Genomic DNA, 20077 nt, shown 5'->3' with positions numbered 1-20077 from the left:
TTTCATTCCGAATTTTTAGAGATTAGAAAATCCTCAACTATTTATCTGAACTCAACAAAATGCACTTCATGGAGACTCAACCCAATCTCCCCAGATTCAGCTACACCACAAACTCTGTTTTCAAACTCTGAAAAAGTCATTTACACAAACTTTTTGTAACAATTGCCAACAATGTGTGTACTGCACCACTGTAATGCTTAGATTTTATTGCCTTCAAATGAAAATTTGCTTTTGCCCAGCAATAACAACATATTTACACTTTCTGCATGCTTTGATATTTTGTTGACAAGGATGTTGAATATTGAAGTTGTAATATTTTGGTCTAATCTCTTGTGCAAAGATTCCAGAGAAATATCAGTTTACAACCAAGTAATCTACAACAAAGCAAAATTGAACAGCTTCATATCAGTGTTGGATTTAAAACTATCATTTATTTACATTACGGCTGATGCTCAAAGAATTGTGTATTGTTCTGTTGCTGAATATAACTATTTAACATTCGCCAGATATTGATCACAGTCCTGTAATTGTGCATAATGTTGCAAAATAACGGTAAATTACCAGACAAGAAAAACAAAGTTCTGGATAATATAAAAAAAAAAAAAAAGATCTGACGCTTATAATCTTTGAAAACATTACATCCACACTGTATGCACATTAAAACTATTTGTTTTTAAAACGGTCAGATGCTGGTCAGACCCATTTTGTCTTGCTGCTGGATTAGATGCAGGATTTTACGTTTTTCTGGAGTAAGTTTGGCCTCCTGCAAGAGAGAGAAAGGTAGCTCACATTAAAAACAAGATATTATGATTTAATCAAATATATATTTGAAAGTTCATATTTAACCAAGACATGAATTAATGGAAAATATCTTACATTGCACTCAAGATACAGTTTCAAGCTTAACTGCCAAGGGTTTTGTGATCTGAAATCAAAGATCATTTGCAAATTATTGACATTCATTTCCATAATATGCACTTTTATTTGAACAAATTATCAAATTGCTGAATTGCTTTATAGTGGAATTCCTGTTTAATCCCCAATCATCCTTTATATATCCCATTGGACAAAATAAACCAGGAATATCCAAAACATCCAGTGCAATCTAACACATTAGAAATTGCCTCTTAATATTCAAGCATCCGTCACACTCTGTGCTGAAATATGTAATGGATATCTAGATGATTATGTAATAAAGAGCATGAATGACATGACATGTTACTATACTATAGTGATGTACTGCTGCTTCTTACTCATTCCAAGTGGCAAGCAGGCTATTGGTGGGATAGGTGTTCAGGTCCAGGACCACACTGTTTTCCCAGAAGTACATGAAGAGAAAGTATGCAACCAGGGAATGTTCGGTTTCAGTCCATTTTCTGAAGTGGATATAAAGCACATACATGCTAAACATGAAGGTTTTTGCTTTGGTGAATGTGTGTGAGCAGAATACACATTCTTACCTCTGTAGGAGTTGGTATCGCTCATCAGACAGTTCCTCCAGAAGACAGCAAAGGAGGTAGTGCAGCACTTCTGGCCTCACCAGTAGACTGTAGAACAACCAACGGAGCGCCCAGAGGTTGAACTGAAAGCAAAAGACACTGCACAAAATCAGGACTACTGAATTTAACATGGGATGATACAATACTAACACTTCTAAATTTATTATTATTTTTTTTTTAGCTGTACATGAAAGGTCTGAACTTGCCCATGTTGACTAAAAACTAGATAAAATAAGCACCCTGAAAGACATGATGACGTTGAGGATGGGCCTAAGCTGTGAGTGGAAAATGCGCACCACCAAAGCCTGAGTGGCCAACAGCAGTCTACCCTGGTCAGGATAACCCTAATGGAAAGAAAGTAAAACATCATTACATGCTGCACCAATAATCAAAAACTATGAATAATATCTAAACAAGTATTATGTAAACTATGTCAGGCATATATAAAAAACAAATTGTGCATTTAATTTGCTATCACTATATACATGCACACATACGCATCTATGGCATGCAATGATGTTGCGAAGTCTCTTAACGTTGATTTTTTTAGGTGAAATAAACATAACTTACACTATCAAGAAAAAAAATTCAACAAAGAATTTTATTTTTTATTTTTACATGAACAATGTAACTATTGTTCAATTTTATATATATATATATATATATATATATATATATATATATATATATATATTAGTGCTGTCAATCGATTAAAAAAAATTAACTAATTAATCGCACAATTTTTTTAAATTAATCGCGATTAATCGCGATTAATCGCAATTAAAAGACTGAAACTTTTTGGATATGTAAATGTAAAATGTAAATAATTAATGTAAACTCAAGACAAAGAAACTATTTAAATTCAAAATATGATTGTTTATTGGAATTTTTGTTTAACTTGTAACACAGATTTTCTCATGTAAACAACATACCTGCAATAAACCATCAATATCCTCCAAATTAACTGTTGGCTTGAAAGCCATATTTATTACAGAAATAAAAACACAGGCATGTAAGTACCATTTGAATTTCAAAACAATCAATGCCAATAAACAACAAAAATGATTTCCATGTTGAATTCTAAGTGGACTGCAAAAAAATTCCAAAGTATAGTCATTGCCAGTGCTTTAAGTGGGCAGGTATGCACCGGTACTCAGTACCACCACTTCCAAATATAGCTCTTGAGCGTACCGCCACCTCTCCGTGCGCCCAGAACGTGCTTGTAGCGTACCGGTACGCTCATTTGGACATCTGTTTTAATAGAGGTTTTAATCTTTTACCTGCACTGCCGATTTTCAGAGCGCCCTTCACAATGCAAGCTTCCTAATTCATCCCACCCAGAGCAGAAACTACATTACCCATTCACCCTTAAGTTATACAAGTGAATAGCGCATTTGTGGCGCTTTCCCACTGTTAAGTGTCAACAACTCAACGTGGCCGGAGAAGGTGTGTGAAACTCGTTGTGAGTTATACTAAAGCAAAATCTTGAGTATTTATTGTCTGATAAACATTAAAAAATGTCTGCGGAGGTTGAGTCGTCCTGCAGCCCCCGCTGGCTGCTCAATGGCTGCAGCATCTTTTTTCTAAGTTCTAAAAAAATACCGTAGACGGCAAGGCACAAATTTAGATATTCATTTATCTAATTAATCTATAGCCTATGCACAAAGACAATATGATCTTTTTGTCCCCTTTTTGTTTTAAATCTTGATGAAGAGAGAGAGCGCAAGTTGCTGCAGCCGAGGAGGACAGTGATGCGCGCGTACAGGAGTGATTGACAGTTCGCGGCACTGTGTACAAAAAATACTCCGCTACACAATTATTTCGTTATTTTCATTTAAGCTTATTAACGTTAGCGTTACAGAAAGGTCTGATTTGCGCACTGTTACAGTCATTGTTTTTTATTTTTTTATTTTAAACAATGACATTTGAGTTCATGATTTTAATGTTGCTGTTTCTTGTGGCAGACTAAATGAAGAGTAATGTGTTTTATACTGAAACTTTCCGTCTAAAAGTCCTTCCTTGGTCTTATCCATATTTCTTTGCACGTTGAACACACATAGGCCACAACTGGAAATAAAAAAAAACTGCAACCGCGTTAATTGCGTTATTTTTTTTTAACGCGTTAAATATTTCAAATTAATCGAATGCGTTAACGCGCTAATTTTGACAGCACTAATATATATATATATATATATATATATATATATATATATATATATAATAAAACTTGAGATGGCTGCCTCAAGTTTTCTGTGTCTTTACACACCAGAATCGTGCCTGACGCGGCGCTGGAGCGCTGCTGCTGCTGTAGGTGACATAGAGGGAGGCCGCCGATAGACCAGGATCTGGTCTTCACGACAACAATATCTATACTTCATGTTGAGCATAAATATAAAGCCTACTGATAAAGGACACCGTCAACAGTATATGTTTGACAGGTGCGATATGCCAGTGTGTTACCGGCCTAAAGTTTTCAAAAGGCATCACGCAAGTGTGAACATCACTACAACTAGGAAAAAAACGATTGTCATTCAAACGCAGCTCCCGTCTGCATTTAAACAGACCTTTGCTCTTAATTCTGATTGGTCCAACGGAATAATGAAATTAAAATAATGAGTTATTGGTAATGCTGCACTGTAATCATAGTTATTTATATTTTTCATCATATTTTATTATATGATACTGGTTTGAGACTGAGAGTATTTTATTTAGTGGAGAATTTTGCGGCAATAATTTATTTCTTATTCTTTTTTATTTTATATATATTTTATTAAGAAGTATTTTTTTTAAAAAAGTGTAAACAAATTGTTAAAAAAAGTTTATAGTAATAAACAACCTGCAGTTTAATGTTCGCATTTCTTTCCCTTACTGTACCGAAAATGAACGAACCGTGACTTTAAAACCGAGCTACGTACCGAACCGTGATTTTTGCGTACCATTACACCCCTATATATATATATATATATATATATATATATATATATATATATATATATATATATATATATAAATAAACACCCTGATTGATAGATATTGCCATTTACCACAAATACCAGTCTCCACTAATCTAAGGTTTAGACCGAGCGGCAACCTCCCGCTCTCTCTCGTGAAGCCAAAAAGGAAGTGACTAAAACTGCAAATCATCGACTGGCCGCTTGAGGCTGGCTGCAGAAGAGAGTCAGTCCCATAGATTCCCCATGTTAAAATGCCCAACTTTACAGCAGAAAAAAAACATGTTTACAGCCTGGTTCAAAAAAAGATTTTGGTCTATATTGCTAATTTCATGACAGCTGTGAGGGGGGTGAATTTTTTTATAACTCATCCGTTTAAATTATATTAAGCGTTAAAGTTCTGCATAATTAAGGGCGTGGCCACTTGAGTGACAGGTGGATTGCCGCTGCTGACAATGCAGTCGCGCTAGTTGGGGTTGGCTTCAGCAATCCACCTTTTTTTCAGCAAACCGCCTTTTTGCCCATTTTCGATTATCCGGGAGAGTCGCGCGGTGACACGCTTCCAAGATGGCGACGGCCCGCTCTGCACACTTTAGGCTTCAAAACCGCTATTGAGGAGTCTATGGGTGACGTCACGGACACTACGTCCATATTTTTTTACAGTCTATGGTTTAGACCAAAAAAAATATGGATATAATTAATTGATTAAAACTCACACTCTCAAAGGTTTTGGGGATCTGTATACAGGAAGTTGTCGTCAGCTCCTTAAGAATTGCACTGGCAGCGTCTCTGGTCTCCTGAGCAGAAACAAACATCTATCAGTCTCCATCTTAAAACATCTTATGTTTTCCCACCCTCTCCCCATCCAAACAGACAATAAATAAATATACTCTTCTCACCGTTTGATAGGTGACGTCAGGCTCAGCATAGAAGGCTCCAACAGGAATACCATCTACAGTAGTAATACTGGAACTGACAACGCTGAGCAGATAAACCCAAGTTTCTGACTACAAACATATAAAGACATCCATTATAAAAGATGCCAGACCTTAAAAGGGCACTTACTGCACACTCTCGTTGCAAGCGAGCACTAAGCCTACAAAGCCAGCACACATGAAGAGTTAAAAAAATGATGTTTTTATAACAGGTGGCATCTAACTGATGATCACAATGACCAGAGCTGTTTCCTGCACATTCAGTATGCAAGGAAAAAAAACTAAATAAACTATTTGACACAGAGACAAAATGTTTTTTGATAATGAATGCCAAGTGTATTTTGGTAGCTAGCGATAAATATATATAAAATGTTATGGTAAAAGTATTAAATTCACTTGAGTGTAATAAAAAAAAAGGACACTGAGTATTTACACATGAAATAATAAGTTACATAAAGTGACATTTTATACTGTATTACCTACATCAGCAAAAACAATGCGGTTACAGTCCAAAACCCTCAGTGCAAACTTCAGTACCTCCATCATATTGAACGGATTTGAACCTTTAATGAAGGCACAGAAACACATCACGTGTAAAGCATTCCGTCTGAATGCTACTGCTCATAAAAGTCACGTTCATCTGAAAGTTATGTGATCAGCAGCTGTCAAATGAGTGTGCAAATGTATACATTATTTTTCCTCATTGAATAGGATTAAAAAGGACTGAAAAAACGTCTGAGTAAAAAAAAACTATTTAGAAAAGTATGTTCTTTTGTCACCAAGTTAGTCCCATTTCTTCAAAAAACAAGTCGAATACACCTGACTGTTTTAATGTACATAAACTATTAAGAGTTGTCAGTTTTTCTTACATTTTACTCAATGAAAGTGCTACGCAACACAACGGTGATAGGTCATATGATCTGAACCTACCATCATTATTTCTGCGTATGTTTCTGACAAGAATACTGTCAATTCTCTACCTTTGATGGGTCTCCACTGAGTGCTCAGTAAAGGATCCGGTGGGATCATATGGCCATTTGCTGAATCAAGTTCTTGTGCTACATCAGGGGCGTGGCCTGACGTGAGAATTCGGAGATAAGCTCTGAACTGTTGAGGTGTGAGACGGGAGGCGAGGCACATGGCACCAGGCATCGGTGATAAAATATGGGACACTGCACCAGTGTAGTCGCCATCCTAAACACATAAACATACAGGTTTATAATTTAGGAAATGGGTCCTTGGCTACTGGCCGTGAATTCCTTAAAGTTTGAAAACCCCAGAGAGTCATGACTTTATATCTAACTCAAAAATGAAAATTTGCTGAAAACGTAATTACATTCAGGAGATCCAGGATGTAAATGAGTTTGTGTTTGAGGAGAAATCCAGCACTACATCACTTTTCTGCAGTGAATGGGTGTTATCAAAAGATAGTGACAAAAACATTCACCATTCACACGACTTCAGTCCATCAGTTAACATCTTATGAAGCAAAAAGCTGCTTGCTTCTAAGAAACAAATCGATTGAGACGTCTTAACTTTAAACCATTGCTTCTGGTCAAAAATAGGAGTTCATAACCCTTCCTCCAGTTCATCCAGTGATCTTGTCCGCACACATCAAACTCAACAGACACATTTTGGACTGTGTGGGATTACAAATTAGTAGAATGTTAAATCTAGGTTCCAATGTAATAAAATATAAACTGAAAAATTTATGTACATTTACATATTGAGGTAAAAAGGATGATATTTCTAAGAAGATCAAATCAGGAAGCCCAAGTGTCTTAGATAACCTTTTGTCTTTATGCTCTTCCTGACCATTTGGCTTTTTAAGATCAAGGCACAACTGTACCTTTGTCTCTGTGATAATCTGAAAATATGGCAATACTGTCAGACTGACTGGAATAGCACCTATGCATTTGAATGACACTATGCTGATGAGATCAAGGCTGGGAAAATGCCAGTGTCGGGCTGATTCCTGTACTTCATTTGCACGCTATGGGTGAGATTGTCTCCACCTCTACTGAATGTATCCCTCCCCCTTTAATGAGGAGTCCTGCTGAAGATACCCATGAGTCTCCTGGTCTATGCTTCTGAGTTTACAACAACACTAAACAAAGCTTTTTAAACTTGTTAAATTCTTGATCTGTGGATATTTCTCTCCTAATTCAGATGAAATAGCTTTACAGCTGGAAGCAGCAGTTTAAAAGTTAAAACCATCTTGAATTTATTAAAGCTTAAAATTAGGTCAATTGATGGCTGGGATTATTGTGATGCTTTTATCAGTTTTTGACTCATTCTGACTGCAACCATTCACTGCATAGGATGAGTGAGGGCAAGTAAATTAACCAAATTTTTTGGGCAAATTATTATTATTTTATTTCTCAAAACGAGTGTAGAATTGTGAATATGAAGTGAATTAATGTAAAAAGCACTGAAGGAAAAGGCTTCATTTCTAATTACCTTACACAGGCAGAGGGGAACCAAGTCTTTCATTCTCTGCATCCTAAATCCCAGACAGACAGTACCATAAATAGTAATAACAATAATCTCCATATATAACACAATGTATGTTCATAATACGCAGCTGGAACTCACGTGGTATTATTGATGCTTTTGACAACTTTGAGATAGCGAGCCAGCTCACGGTTCCTAACAAGCATGTTAAAAAGATAGATTATAATTTTATTATAGTGGGCAAGGCCTACAGCAAGGTCAAAGCTCTGTGCTTTTTACAAGTGAAAAAACCCTGGCATGGATTTAATAAGGGTTGTATTTAATGTATTAAACACGTTGGTAAACTATTATTAGCTATTGCTACATTATTTAAATTACTCCAAGTAATAAAAATAAAAAAACCTTTCCTTTAAATATGCATAGAACCTGAATGACCGATATTTGAATTCAACAGCTGCTGAGCTTTGTGTGCAAATTCTTTGCAGGCCTATATGATTTACTGCAAATATCATTCAAGTAAATGCAGAGTGTTTTAATATCTAGTAAACAGAGCATAAAAAGTACACTAAGGAAGTGGCATTACTTGTTTTGCTGTTGAAGTTTACTGACTCTCGCTTGAATCACGACCACAGGTTCACACAAGACTTTATGCCTCCGACCTTTGCCCTGACTCTCTCCAGTGATGTTTTGACCTTTCATCACAGCAGAGAGCAAGGAATCATCCCAAGGTAGCACACTCAGACTGTAGCCAACGAAAAGATAATTCAATCATTATTCAATCAATCACAGACCACAACTAAACAATATACTATATAAGCAAGCTAAAAAAATAAAAAAAAAATTACAGCAGGTAGGTGGTGTTACCTTTTTGGCAATGTGCAGTTTGAAGGCAGAGGAAGCTTCTGGTAGAAGGACTCCAAGTGCTTTATAAAAGAGCTGGAAAAATCAAAGACAACTAAAAGCGTCCACACCTTGATCATAAATCTGGAAGACAAACATAGTTTAAGACAGAGAAAAAGCAAACTCAAAGTAAAATAAGCACTAGGCATGGGCCGGTATGAGATTTTTACGGTTCGATAACCTTAAGCAAAAATATCAGGGTTTCACGTCATTGTGTTACAGCCATGAAATGTTTTTAAATGACTGGGTATATTTAAACCAATATATGTAGTTTTTGAGCAACAAACAGAACATTAAAAACAGTAGAATAATTTTTTTTCTTTGATTTGTTTCCTAAAAAAGAAAAAATTGAATACTGACATCTTTATTTAACCTAAATCTGTAATTAGCTAATTAATTTTAGTTATATAATTCATATTCATATAATTTCATATCATTTAGTTATATAATTCATATTCATATCATTTCATTATATAATTCATATTCATATCATTTCATATCATTTAGTTATAATAATATAAAACAGCGCATACTGCAGGAACTGTATAAATAGAAAATAAAAGTGGTTTTGAAACCGTGACATTTTCAAATCGCGGTATACCTTGAAACCGGTAATCGGCCCATGACTAGTAAACGCATTAAAAAATGACTTTTGTTTGTACCATTACCTCCACAGGAGCATTGACACAGTTTCAGATACAGTGTCAGTAGCATGTATATTTCTGCAAAAGGAGATATAACACACTAAGACCTGTAATTATACATTACATTGCAAAAACAGGGATCCAAATGTGCAAGAGTGTAAAATAGATTACCCAGGAGTCGTGTGGGTGACAAAGAGCTTAATAGCCCCTAATAGCATCACAACACAAGCCTTTGGATTCTCTTTCATTGCTTCATTCAAAAACATTTTGATATGTTGACTCACAACAGTGTAACTGCAAGAATCAAAAAGAGCAATTTTAACATAGCAAGCATTCAGGATTTTGCATTGATTACTGAATTTGATTATAATTATTGGTGTTTGCCAAGAATCACTATTATTTATCATACATACAATCTTGCTACTATAACACTACATTTAAAACATTTATTTCTTACCTAAAATAACATTAAACCAGTTTTCTTAATTCCACCTAAATAATTTAAATGAAACTATTTCTAAATTAAGCTACCATTTTTTTCTTCAAAATTTGGTTTATTAAATAATTTTATGATGATTCAACTAGCAAAATAACATTTACAAAATGTTTAAATAATATAAAAGAAGAATCACTCACTCATACTCCTGAAGCTTTAAGTGACGTTTATAACATCCTTTACGTCCAATGGGTTTACAATGTGTAATTCTGTTAATGTTGCGATGACAGGTGCACGGACAGCTTGGGGATTTGCCGGAATTCTCAAAGCCCAACAAAAAAGTAGCATACTTCTTTGCTAAACTTCCAGCAAATTTCTGCAGTGAAGTTTCTACCACATAAACACACAAAAACGATTCAAATATCCACAAAGGACCTAAGACAATAAAGCTGCAGATTAGTCAAGTCAGAGAACATACCTGCATGTCGTAGGTCTGAATCCATGTCCAGTGGGTCAAAGGTGAAGTTCAGCTCATGCAGAAATCCTATCAGACTCTTATTACGGAGGGCCTTCCAGTAGACACTGTGCTTATGGGCATTACAGTGGCAAATCCCAGGGATGGTCCAAAACTCACACTTTTAAATAAAAACAAAAGTGGGCATGTTTTTAGCCTGATGTTTGTTAAATCAGTAAAGATGGACAAATTCCATCAAAACACAATCCAGGCCTAGGACTCATCAATACACCATGTGAAGAAACTGTCTTCAGGAAGGATTCAGTTATGGAAGTAAAATAATGACATATGTCTTTGAAACAAAGAAGCATGCTGAATAGCACTAACTGAAAAATAATGCATTGCATTAACAGTACTTGCATTTTAATGCCTTGTATTTCCAAGGATTGCATTTTTAGGTCCTGAAATGTATATTTCAATTAAAAATATTTCACACACCTTTTCATAATTAAAAAATCAATAATTAATATTCACGTTCCAGAATTCACTTCCAAAATATTCAATCGGTTTAAAAATACGATGTATAATATTCGACAGACAAATGTCGGTCCATTTCATTTCACTTTCCAAATTGGCTTCTACAAATTCAGTGGTTAAAATTCGGCAGATAATTTGCCTTTTCACATCCTGGAGCTGCAGGAATAGCAGTAGAGCACAGAGGCATGATCTCCATCTCCTGTCAGTCGCTCACCAGCAGGTGGTGCAAGCGGCTTCTGATGAAGACCAAAGCAACAGGTGGATTAAGTAATACAGTTACAAAAACTGATCTGCAGAAATGGAGCAGACGCTAAGCAGAAGTTTTGATTATCTGGGCATGTGGAAAAGCTGATTGTGTGAATGTGAATGTTTATTTCAACATCTTTGCCTTTACCATAGACTGTATAAAGGCGGTTACTGTGGCCTATTAAGCAGCATTCTCTACCATAAAGGAGATTATAATGGGATTTTACCCAACGCTGAAGTACAGAACTGACATTACATCTGAGGAAGACATATATTGCTTTTGGTTGTTTAGCTTCCGTAAATTTGTGTCATGGCTTGTGTGCCGCTGTGCTGTAATACTGGGGGATCCCCTCACGTCACACTCCTAGATTCCCCAATGACGAGTAAGGGGCCTTTCACATATCGCGCTTAAAAACTCATGGAAAACACTAGGCACACGGCTTTCTCCGTCTTTCCAAAGCGCTCGGGCAGTTGCGCTCATGAGGCGTCTGCCGTTACTAAGCATCCATGACCTGCTCTCTCCATGAAGACGCAAAAATTTCAGCAAAGGATAAATGGATTTGCAGCACTAAAAATCGCTTGCAGTAGCTCTGCTACTAAATTTATTTCAAAATGCCAATCCATATACAGCTATGATCAGCTGTTCCTTCATCTTGGCTGAGCTTTCAACTTTGTTATGGGAAAGGATAAAGCTTACTGGTTAGTTCTTGCCACATGACCCGTGGTGCGCTTGCGGTATTCTGAAAAGTTTAGATGTTTCTAACTCCATGCGGTGCGGATGCACCTGGAAAAGTTAAAAACATCTCAACTTTTCAGAATACCGCAAGCGCACCACGGGTCATGTAGCTTCCTCACTTTTCCGTAACAAAGTTCAGCTAAGCCAAGATGAAGGAACAGCTGATCATAGCTGTATATGGATTGGCATTTTTAAATTAATTTAGTAGCAGAGCAACCTGCGTGTAAGAGCAGGGTTGGAACAAAACTCTGCAGGACTCCTGCCCTCCAGGAATTGAGTGTGACTCCCCTGCTCTAGAGTCAAATAAAATGTTTCCATTTAAAAATGACTCAAGTAAGTAAGGTAAGCATATTGTGGAATGTCGAGGAAGACCAGTGTGGATGAAGATGATCCAGAAAGTGTAGATATATGATAAAAGTAGGATGCCTTATGATTATCTGTTCATTGGTATGTCCAATGAACTTTCAAAGTCTTTGTCCCATGATAAATAAATATATACGATTTTACTAAGAAAATAATAATGTTTAAAAGTATTAGCTCACTCCAGAATTAAAAGTCCCTGATAATTTACTCACCCCATTTATGTCATCCAAGATGTTCATGTCTTTGTCTTCAGTCGAAAAGGAAAGATTTTTAAGGAAACATTCCAGGATTTTTCTTTATATAGTGGAATTCAACAGGTACCAATGGGAAAAGAGACACACATGTCTTTGGATCAGTTTATTGTTTAAAATGGACCGTCTGAGTACGTATCCTGGATGTTTAAATCTTTTAAAACCTAAAAGATATTTTCCACTAGGAAAAAATATGACCTTTCCAACACAATTATGTAATGCATGAAGTAATGGACGCAAATCACCAAGCTAGTGCAAGACAAGCATTTCTGGTTAAAAAGTATAGAATTTTTTTCTTATTTTAACTTTTAACACTTATTCCTTGGGTGGGATTGTGTAGAGCCATTTGAAGCTCCATCAATTCTGCAATTTGGACCTTCAACCCATTGTATCTGTCGAAGTTCACTCTATGGAAAAAAATAAATCCTGGAATGTTTTCCTCAAAAAATTAATTTCTTATTTAATTTTTATTAATTTAATTTTTATCTTATTTATAATTTCTTTTCGACTGAAGAAGGAAAAACATGAACACCTTGGATGACATGGGGGTGAATAAATTCAGGAAAATTTTTATTCTGGAAGTGAACCAATCCTTTAAAGCTGCAGTCGGTAACTTTTGACGCTCTAGCGGTTAATAAACAGAACTGCTTGCGTCTTGCGGAAGAACATCGTAGCCGGAACTACTTCTCTCTGTTTATGTCTATGAAGAATCACAAAGGTACTGGGTTACTCCGCCGTGGTATCCCCGAAGCAATCTAAAATAGTCCGAATATAAACACTTATTATAGGTGCACCCTAGTGATTCAGGACAAGCCAAAAACACGGTTTGGAAAATGGATTCATGGTGTACTCGCTTATTATATACATTTTTCTACATTTTGAACACAAACAAAGTTACGGACCGCAGCTCTGATTGGTTGTTTCTTACCGGGAGCGGATTAATTTCTGAAAATGGCAATAGGACCACTGGGAGGAGCCAGAGGAGCTTGATTTTTTTACAGATTATCTGTCTCATATTCTACTGTCAGGACATAATGACAGGTTTACCAAATATGTCAAAAAAAAAATCTTTACAAAAGTTCCCTACAGCACCTTTAATGGGCTAGGTGCACAAGATGGCGCCGGTGAGCTTCAGCGACATGAGTGTGTGCATACTTACTTCCGGTCTTGCGACGCTCGCATTGACTGTAAGGGAAACTTGCATACGAAACTTGGCAAGATTTATATAATTAATGATTTTCAAATTTAACAGTGGATAGTGTTATATCAAAACACGGGGAAACATCCTCCCAACATTTTGCGTACCTCTGTGTGGAAATTCATCAGGATACAACGCGGAGATTGCCTTATACTTGATTATGCGGATCAGCATCGACGTCAGGTTAATTTGTCCACAGGGATTTCTTCTTTCAGACACAAACCACTCAAATATGCAATACTTTTAATTTTTTAAGTGCTGGTTTAGTTCTGACTGTTATATAAGATCAGTGTTTCTGACTGTCAAACAAGACGCACAGAGATTTCTGATAAAGCATGTTTTATTAACTTTATTTGATAACATAATTTATAACTAACTGTACAATTAAACGTAATATAATTATGGTAGGTTTGCATTAAATAAAAGATCGCTGTTTGCATTCATGTGTGTTTTTATCTATGTTTATTTGTTTTGTGAAAGATCTGCAGCATAAATCATTATCTGTCTATGAGCAGCTATGTATATTGTTATTCTTTTGCATTAATTATCAGATTAAACAGATATTAAAATTAGTCATGTATTTTTTACGGTGTAAATAATAAAATATGTTGTGAAAATAATGATGAGACAGACTGATGTATGTGTACAATTGAGAAATGGATACTTCTGAAGATAAATCGCAGCCCACGTCTCACGAGGTAAATATTTAATATAACAAAAATAATAATAATGCAAACATTTTCGAGAAATAAGTTATTTGTACATTTACATATTTGGTAAGATAAAAATACAATATATAGCTGTGTATACACACCATGAGTTCAACTTTCATCTCGTGAACAGTGGAGAACATTAGTGTATTTAATTCATTAACCGGACCCAAACATGCGCAAGTTTCATTTATACATTTATAGTATAGTGATAGTATAGTATAGTGATCTTATTTGCATTTGAAGTGGTATTATAAATCTGTTAACATATAGAAGGTAATATTTGGACTTCTCCGGTTCTCTGCAATGATGTTTAGCACAACCGGAAATATCTACGCACACACTCGCAAGACCGGAAATCCAAGATGGCGGAGATATGCAACTAGCCCATTAAAGCTCATCTTTGTAGCTTTCCGAGGTGTTCCGGCTGTATGATACTACCCTGTATCACACATATAAATCTTATTTGACAATTTTGCTGTCAGACTTACATTTTATTTGTGACTTTCCTTGACAGTTTAATTTCATTTATTTTTGCTGATTTTAATCAATTTAGTTCAGAAAAAAAATATTTAAAAAATGTATAATTCTAATGGTTCCAACATCCCAAAACATTATTCACTTCTTGTATGAAAAAAATATGTAATAGGCTCTATCGCCTTCTGATTTGTCATTAGATAAAATTTGCATATAAGTTTCATCCACTAAAGCAAACTCTAGACAGATATGAGAGTCTGAGTTAGGTTAGAAGTAAGTGATCTCACCATGGATGCCAGTTTGTCACAGATATAGCAGAAACACTGATCGCAGTGCTTTTCATTATCTTCTAGAGGTCCTGAAAGGTCCTGCTCTGCTCGACTAGAAAAAAACAAACACATAAAGACACATAAACACTCATAGACACAAAACAAGTCCTTAACATAAGAGAGGAGTCCCTGTTGTACTGACCAGAATGCCAGGGTGCAGTCGTATCTTGCGTGTGGAAGCACTGTTGCAGTTTGGAAGTATGTGATGGCCAAGTCTTCATCCAACTCCTCGAGATTTTCTGATACATCTGAGATCAACAGAAACCAAAGAGAAACAGAACACAGTGCTAGTCAAGCACTGCTGTATTCATAAACCATATTGTTTATATATGGTACGTTAATGACCTTTATGTAACGTTACTGCCATTGTACAAGAAGGAAAAATTTATATTACCATGGTCATAAAAAAAACCGCCATTACTACTACAGTATATGCAAATAATACATGGTATTGCTGTATGGTATATCGTTTATGGTGCTCACCATGATAACTTTTTTTGTGTGTCATGTTTAATTATTTATGTAACACAGACTACCTGCTTTGTTCCTTTCATTTTCAACGATCAGCACAGAGGAATCATTGTGGGTCATCAAGATGTCACCTTTATCGTCTTCGTCGTTGTCGTCATCGCTCAAAATGATTATAGGTATGTCGTGCTCCGTCCTACAAAACATGACATCAATAAGAGGAGACTACCTCTAAAACCAGGCTAACTCAGCTGGCATTGTGTGCGTTTCGTAAGTAAACACTTACCATTTATTTCGTTCGATATCTTTTGTAACTAAGTCAAAAACTTACATGTTTTATCGAATGAACCGTCAGCGACCGCTCGCGTTCAAAGTTTGGCGCTTTAGCTGGCTCACGTGACTCTGAGGAAATCATCATCCTCTTCTTCTATGTCGGGGGGGGGCATCCAACGCTAAGGTACGTTACCGCTACCCACTATACTGTAGCATGGACCAGAGTAACAGAACTTTATAAAATTAAATTTTTTTAAATAAAATTATACTGTACATTATATTTATTAACCTTTCCCTCAAGCATTCAATTAAATAAGTATAATTTCCGGTTTGGTCGAGTATTTGCTTTGTATCTAGTATTTACTGTGGTGTCCTTCTGAATATTTCTCTTTCTGTAATATATTTTTGGCAGCAGATGTTATGGTGTTTTCCAAAATGGTCTTCTTTTGACTTTTTATGTCGGTTGGCAAACAAACATAAAGGCGCATTCCCGAAACCTGAGCTGGAGTGTGGTTCATTGATGGAACAGGAAGAAAGACTAAGCTGAGAGAAAAAACAAAAAGTATCACTAATAATAAATTGGCTTTTAAATCCTCTTAAACAGATGCACCTTTCTTAAATATTTTATTAGTGCTTTATATTCTCTATAATAGTGATCGACCGATGTATCTGTTTACCGATATTTTTCCCGATATTTAAGCATTTTTCCATAATCGGGTATCGGTTTTGTAATATCGGATTCGCCGATTTATGGCGCCATCTTGTGGCCGTTTTGAGATTTCCGCCATTGCAGCCCGGGCGTCTGAGGAGATCAGTCAACAACAACTCAGGTGCACAGGTAAATATATGTTCTACTTGGTTTGCTTTAATTAATCAACTTTATTTAACATAAAAGACATGCACAAATGAGATCTGAGACATAAATTCCTGATATAGTTAATTTATGCAGCTTGTTTCTAAACAATTGAGACGAACTCATTGAGTCACGTAGTGTAATTCATCATGTCCTGCCCCAATAAAGACGTATCTTTACATGAATTAAATAAAACAGACATGAATGAGTGCATGTTGAAAATAAAAGCGTTGAACTGAATTCTCTATATGTTGTATTTGCTCACCATTAGTCTAGAAGAGAAAGTTCGTTCATATTGCTTAGCAACTGACAGATGATCTGGAGGCTTAAGCACGGCCACTGAATGAAACTTTTGACAAGATTATCTTGTTTAAACACCCTAGATTATATTATCATTTACTACATAACAATTATTTCGCTAATACACATATAAATATAGCCTACCGCTTTGTGGAAATTAATTATTTATTATCTCCATGCGCGATCGCGGTTGATTAAGTTATAGTCAAACAGCACTTTGTCAGTTGGCATTTCATGATTTAACGTTAGATTAAATTTAGATCATAAAATGCCAACTGACAAGTGCTGTTTAACTTTATATAGTCTCGGGAAAAAAAGTTCGTTCATATTGCTCAGCACCTGACTGTGTGGATGATCAGGAAGCCTCAAGCAATGCCACTGAATGAAACTTTTGACAAGATTATCTTGTTTAAACACACTAGATTATATTATCATTTACTACATAACAATTATTTCGCTAATACACATATACATATACCGCTTTGTGGAAATTAATTATTTATTATCTCCATGCGCGATCGCGGTTGATTAAGTTATAGTCATACAGCACTTTGTCAGTTGGCATTTCATGATCTAACGTTAGATTGAATCTAGATCATAAAATGCCAACTGACAAGTGCTGTTTAACTTTATATAGTCTCGGGAAAAAAAGTTCGTTCATATTGCTCAGCACCTGACTGGGTTGATGATCAGGAAGCCTCAAGCAATGCCACTGCATAAAATTTTTGAAGGAAGCAGGCTTACAAGGCAGAATGCTGAAAGACTCTGTTTTCTACACTAAAACCTAGTTCTGCTTAGCTGGGAGTAAATGGCTATGCACTCCTAAATAGCCCTCCCGCCCCCACCAATATGTTAGAATCATTTTTGTGCTTAATTTTTTAACCTGTTTTTATTTTTTTACCTCATCAAAGCTTTTATTTTAAAACAAAGACACAGTAACAGTGCGCTTAAATTTTTTGGACTCAGACCCCTCTATTTATTTTTGTATTAATATAATGTTTTTTTTTTGTATGCAAGGAGGGAGTGATTGTTATAAATAAAATGTTTTTTTTCAGCTCATTTGTGTTGTAATAATTGTCAGAAACAGAAGTATAACAGTAAATAAATATCGGTTCTGCATATCGGTTATCGGGTACATAAACATACAAATAATCGGTATCGGTATCGGTTATAAAAAATCAATATCGGTCGATCACTACTCTATAACTTTCCGAGCTATTATTCAGCAGTTTTTTTTAAGTGTAATATTCCTATCACTATTTATTTTAACTCTTCCACCAGAATTATCCTTTCATTTTGATAAGCAGTGCAGCATATTAATGCATGCTCTCTACAGTTTCTGCTAATCCACACTGACTACATTTCCCAGACTCATGTTTGTTCATTCTATACAGGAAATAATTAACAGCTGTACATGCTCAAGGCGAAGTCTGTAATGATTGTGTCTTCTCTTCTATTGCCTCGACTTTCTCTTTCACCACCAATTTTATTTTGAATCTGATAAATGTCTTCCTCTTCCCTCCTCATTCCACTGTACCTGTCATTTGCCTTTTATTGATGTTTTAATTATAGCCTTATCTACAAAGTGGAATATTCAGTTATATATAAGATAATTTCAGCTCCTCCTTTGCTATAAACCAATTCCTCATTTCCATCTACTCCCACATGTTCTGGAACCCACAGGAAACATATCTTTCTTCCTCATGTATTTATCCTGTACATACTTAAACAAATTTCATATAGAATATCTTGTCTTGAGGATCTTCCACTTATTAGACTTGATAATGCCGAGACAGAATGCTGAACACCTGGTGGTTAACAATATTACTGCCATCTCTGTTGTGTAAACTCCTACTTGATCAGATACCCTTTTAACAATTTTATCTTGATATATTTTTTTATCTTGTGGATATACTGCTACTGAAGCTCGACCTGTTTCTGGATCTTTAGATCCATCAGTGAAAATTGTTATTATTAAACTATAATTCTGCTCAAGACACTACATAACCAATGCATCCTTCGTTCTCACCCTATTTTTAAAATTAACCATTTTTTGGAAATGAAGATCTATCAATGATAAAGAGAACAGCCACCGTGACATTGGTGACACTACTATATGTATTCCAAATGTCAGTTTAGCATGCAGCCAAATCCCTAGATACCTTAACACATTCACCTGTTCTAAAGGTTTGCCATATAGCTGTAATTTTCTCTGACAAAATTGGAAATGTTGTCAGCCCAAAAGCTTTCCAAAACCCGCCCACTCCAAGAAAAAAATCCACCCAAAACATTCACTGCCAAAAGAATGTGATAAAGACTGATGGCTTTTCAGACTGATGGTGCTGCACATGGCAGCCAAGGTGCTTCACTCTCACTTGTTCAGCTACAAAATTAGACATCAGAAGACTACAGAGAACGGTTCGGACTGCTGAAAAGGATTATTGGTGCTCCCCTGCCCACCCTTCAAGAACTGTGTACATCCAGAGTGTGGAAAAGGGCTCAGAAAATCATTCTGGATCCCTTACATTCAAGTTATCCACAATTTTTTTATAACCCTGAAGATACATTTACATTTACATAAAAACTATTCAAGTAGAATAAGCCTAGGCGGAGCGTGTGTAAGGCTGCAGGCTACAGGTCGGAATTTAATGTGGGCTTGGGCCAAAAATGGCACCAAATAGCTCTGCGCAATTAAACAATAGGGCACTGAATTTATCTGCTCATGCTGAATCATATCTTTTTACAGCGTTGAGCATTACTACCAATCACACATGATTGTGTTGAGCTTATGAATGCAATGGCAAATCAGAGGTGTTTAGATGAGTCATTGCTGAGAAGCTGGATGGTTGCGCTGACACAGAAATCTGCCCTCTCGCGATTTCTCTCATCATAAACAACAAAGCGCAGATGTTCGCGCGATCCAAATGAGATTCATTTTACAGTGTAGTCAGCTCCACTGATTATAACGGTAGTTTTTTGTTTGTCTGTCTGTTTGTTTGTTTTTTGAGTGAGTTAATGTGCTTAAACTCATGCTAGACTGAAGTCAGTGATAATGTTCCTTGA

General features: G+C 35.9%; 1 protein-coding gene across 2 annotated transcripts; it reads right to left on the bottom strand.

Annotated features, from left to right (window-relative positions):
• Positions 1 to 174: 174 nt before the first annotated feature.
• LOC127987002 (uncharacterized) lies at positions 175 to 15982 on the bottom strand. 2 transcript variants are annotated; one of them, XM_052589301.1, is made up of 21 exons: positions 15920 to 15982; positions 15657 to 15784; positions 15263 to 15368; positions 15079 to 15172; positions 10298 to 10454; positions 10020 to 10209; positions 9555 to 9677; positions 9408 to 9461; positions 8704 to 8823; positions 8423 to 8581; positions 7981 to 8034; positions 7846 to 7888; positions 6366 to 6579; positions 5869 to 5948; positions 5350 to 5457; positions 5167 to 5247; positions 1739 to 1843; positions 1461 to 1582; positions 1254 to 1376; positions 877 to 925; positions 175 to 763 (listed from the first exon to the last, which is right to left on the bottom strand). In XM_052589301.1, coding segments are annotated over exons 1-21 (2193 nt in total). In that variant the 5' UTR covers positions 15922 to 15982; the 3' UTR covers positions 175 to 682. The 2 variants fall into 2 exon arrangements, with proteins under 2 accessions (XP_052445261.1, XP_052445331.1); XM_052589371.1 differs by having other exon boundaries at positions 15875 to 15966.
• Between the last annotated feature and the right edge of the window lie 4095 nt (positions 15983 to 20077).

Source organism: Carassius gibelio, chromosome A1, assembly GCF_023724105.1.
Source record: "Carassius gibelio isolate Cgi1373 ecotype wild population from Czech Republic chromosome A1, carGib1.2-hapl.c, whole genome shotgun sequence".
Taxonomy (NCBI): Eukaryota; Metazoa; Chordata; class Actinopteri; order Cypriniformes; family Cyprinidae; genus Carassius; species Carassius gibelio.
Note: the sequence above shows the minus strand (reverse complement) of the source record. Positions and strands in the feature narration are given on the sequence as shown.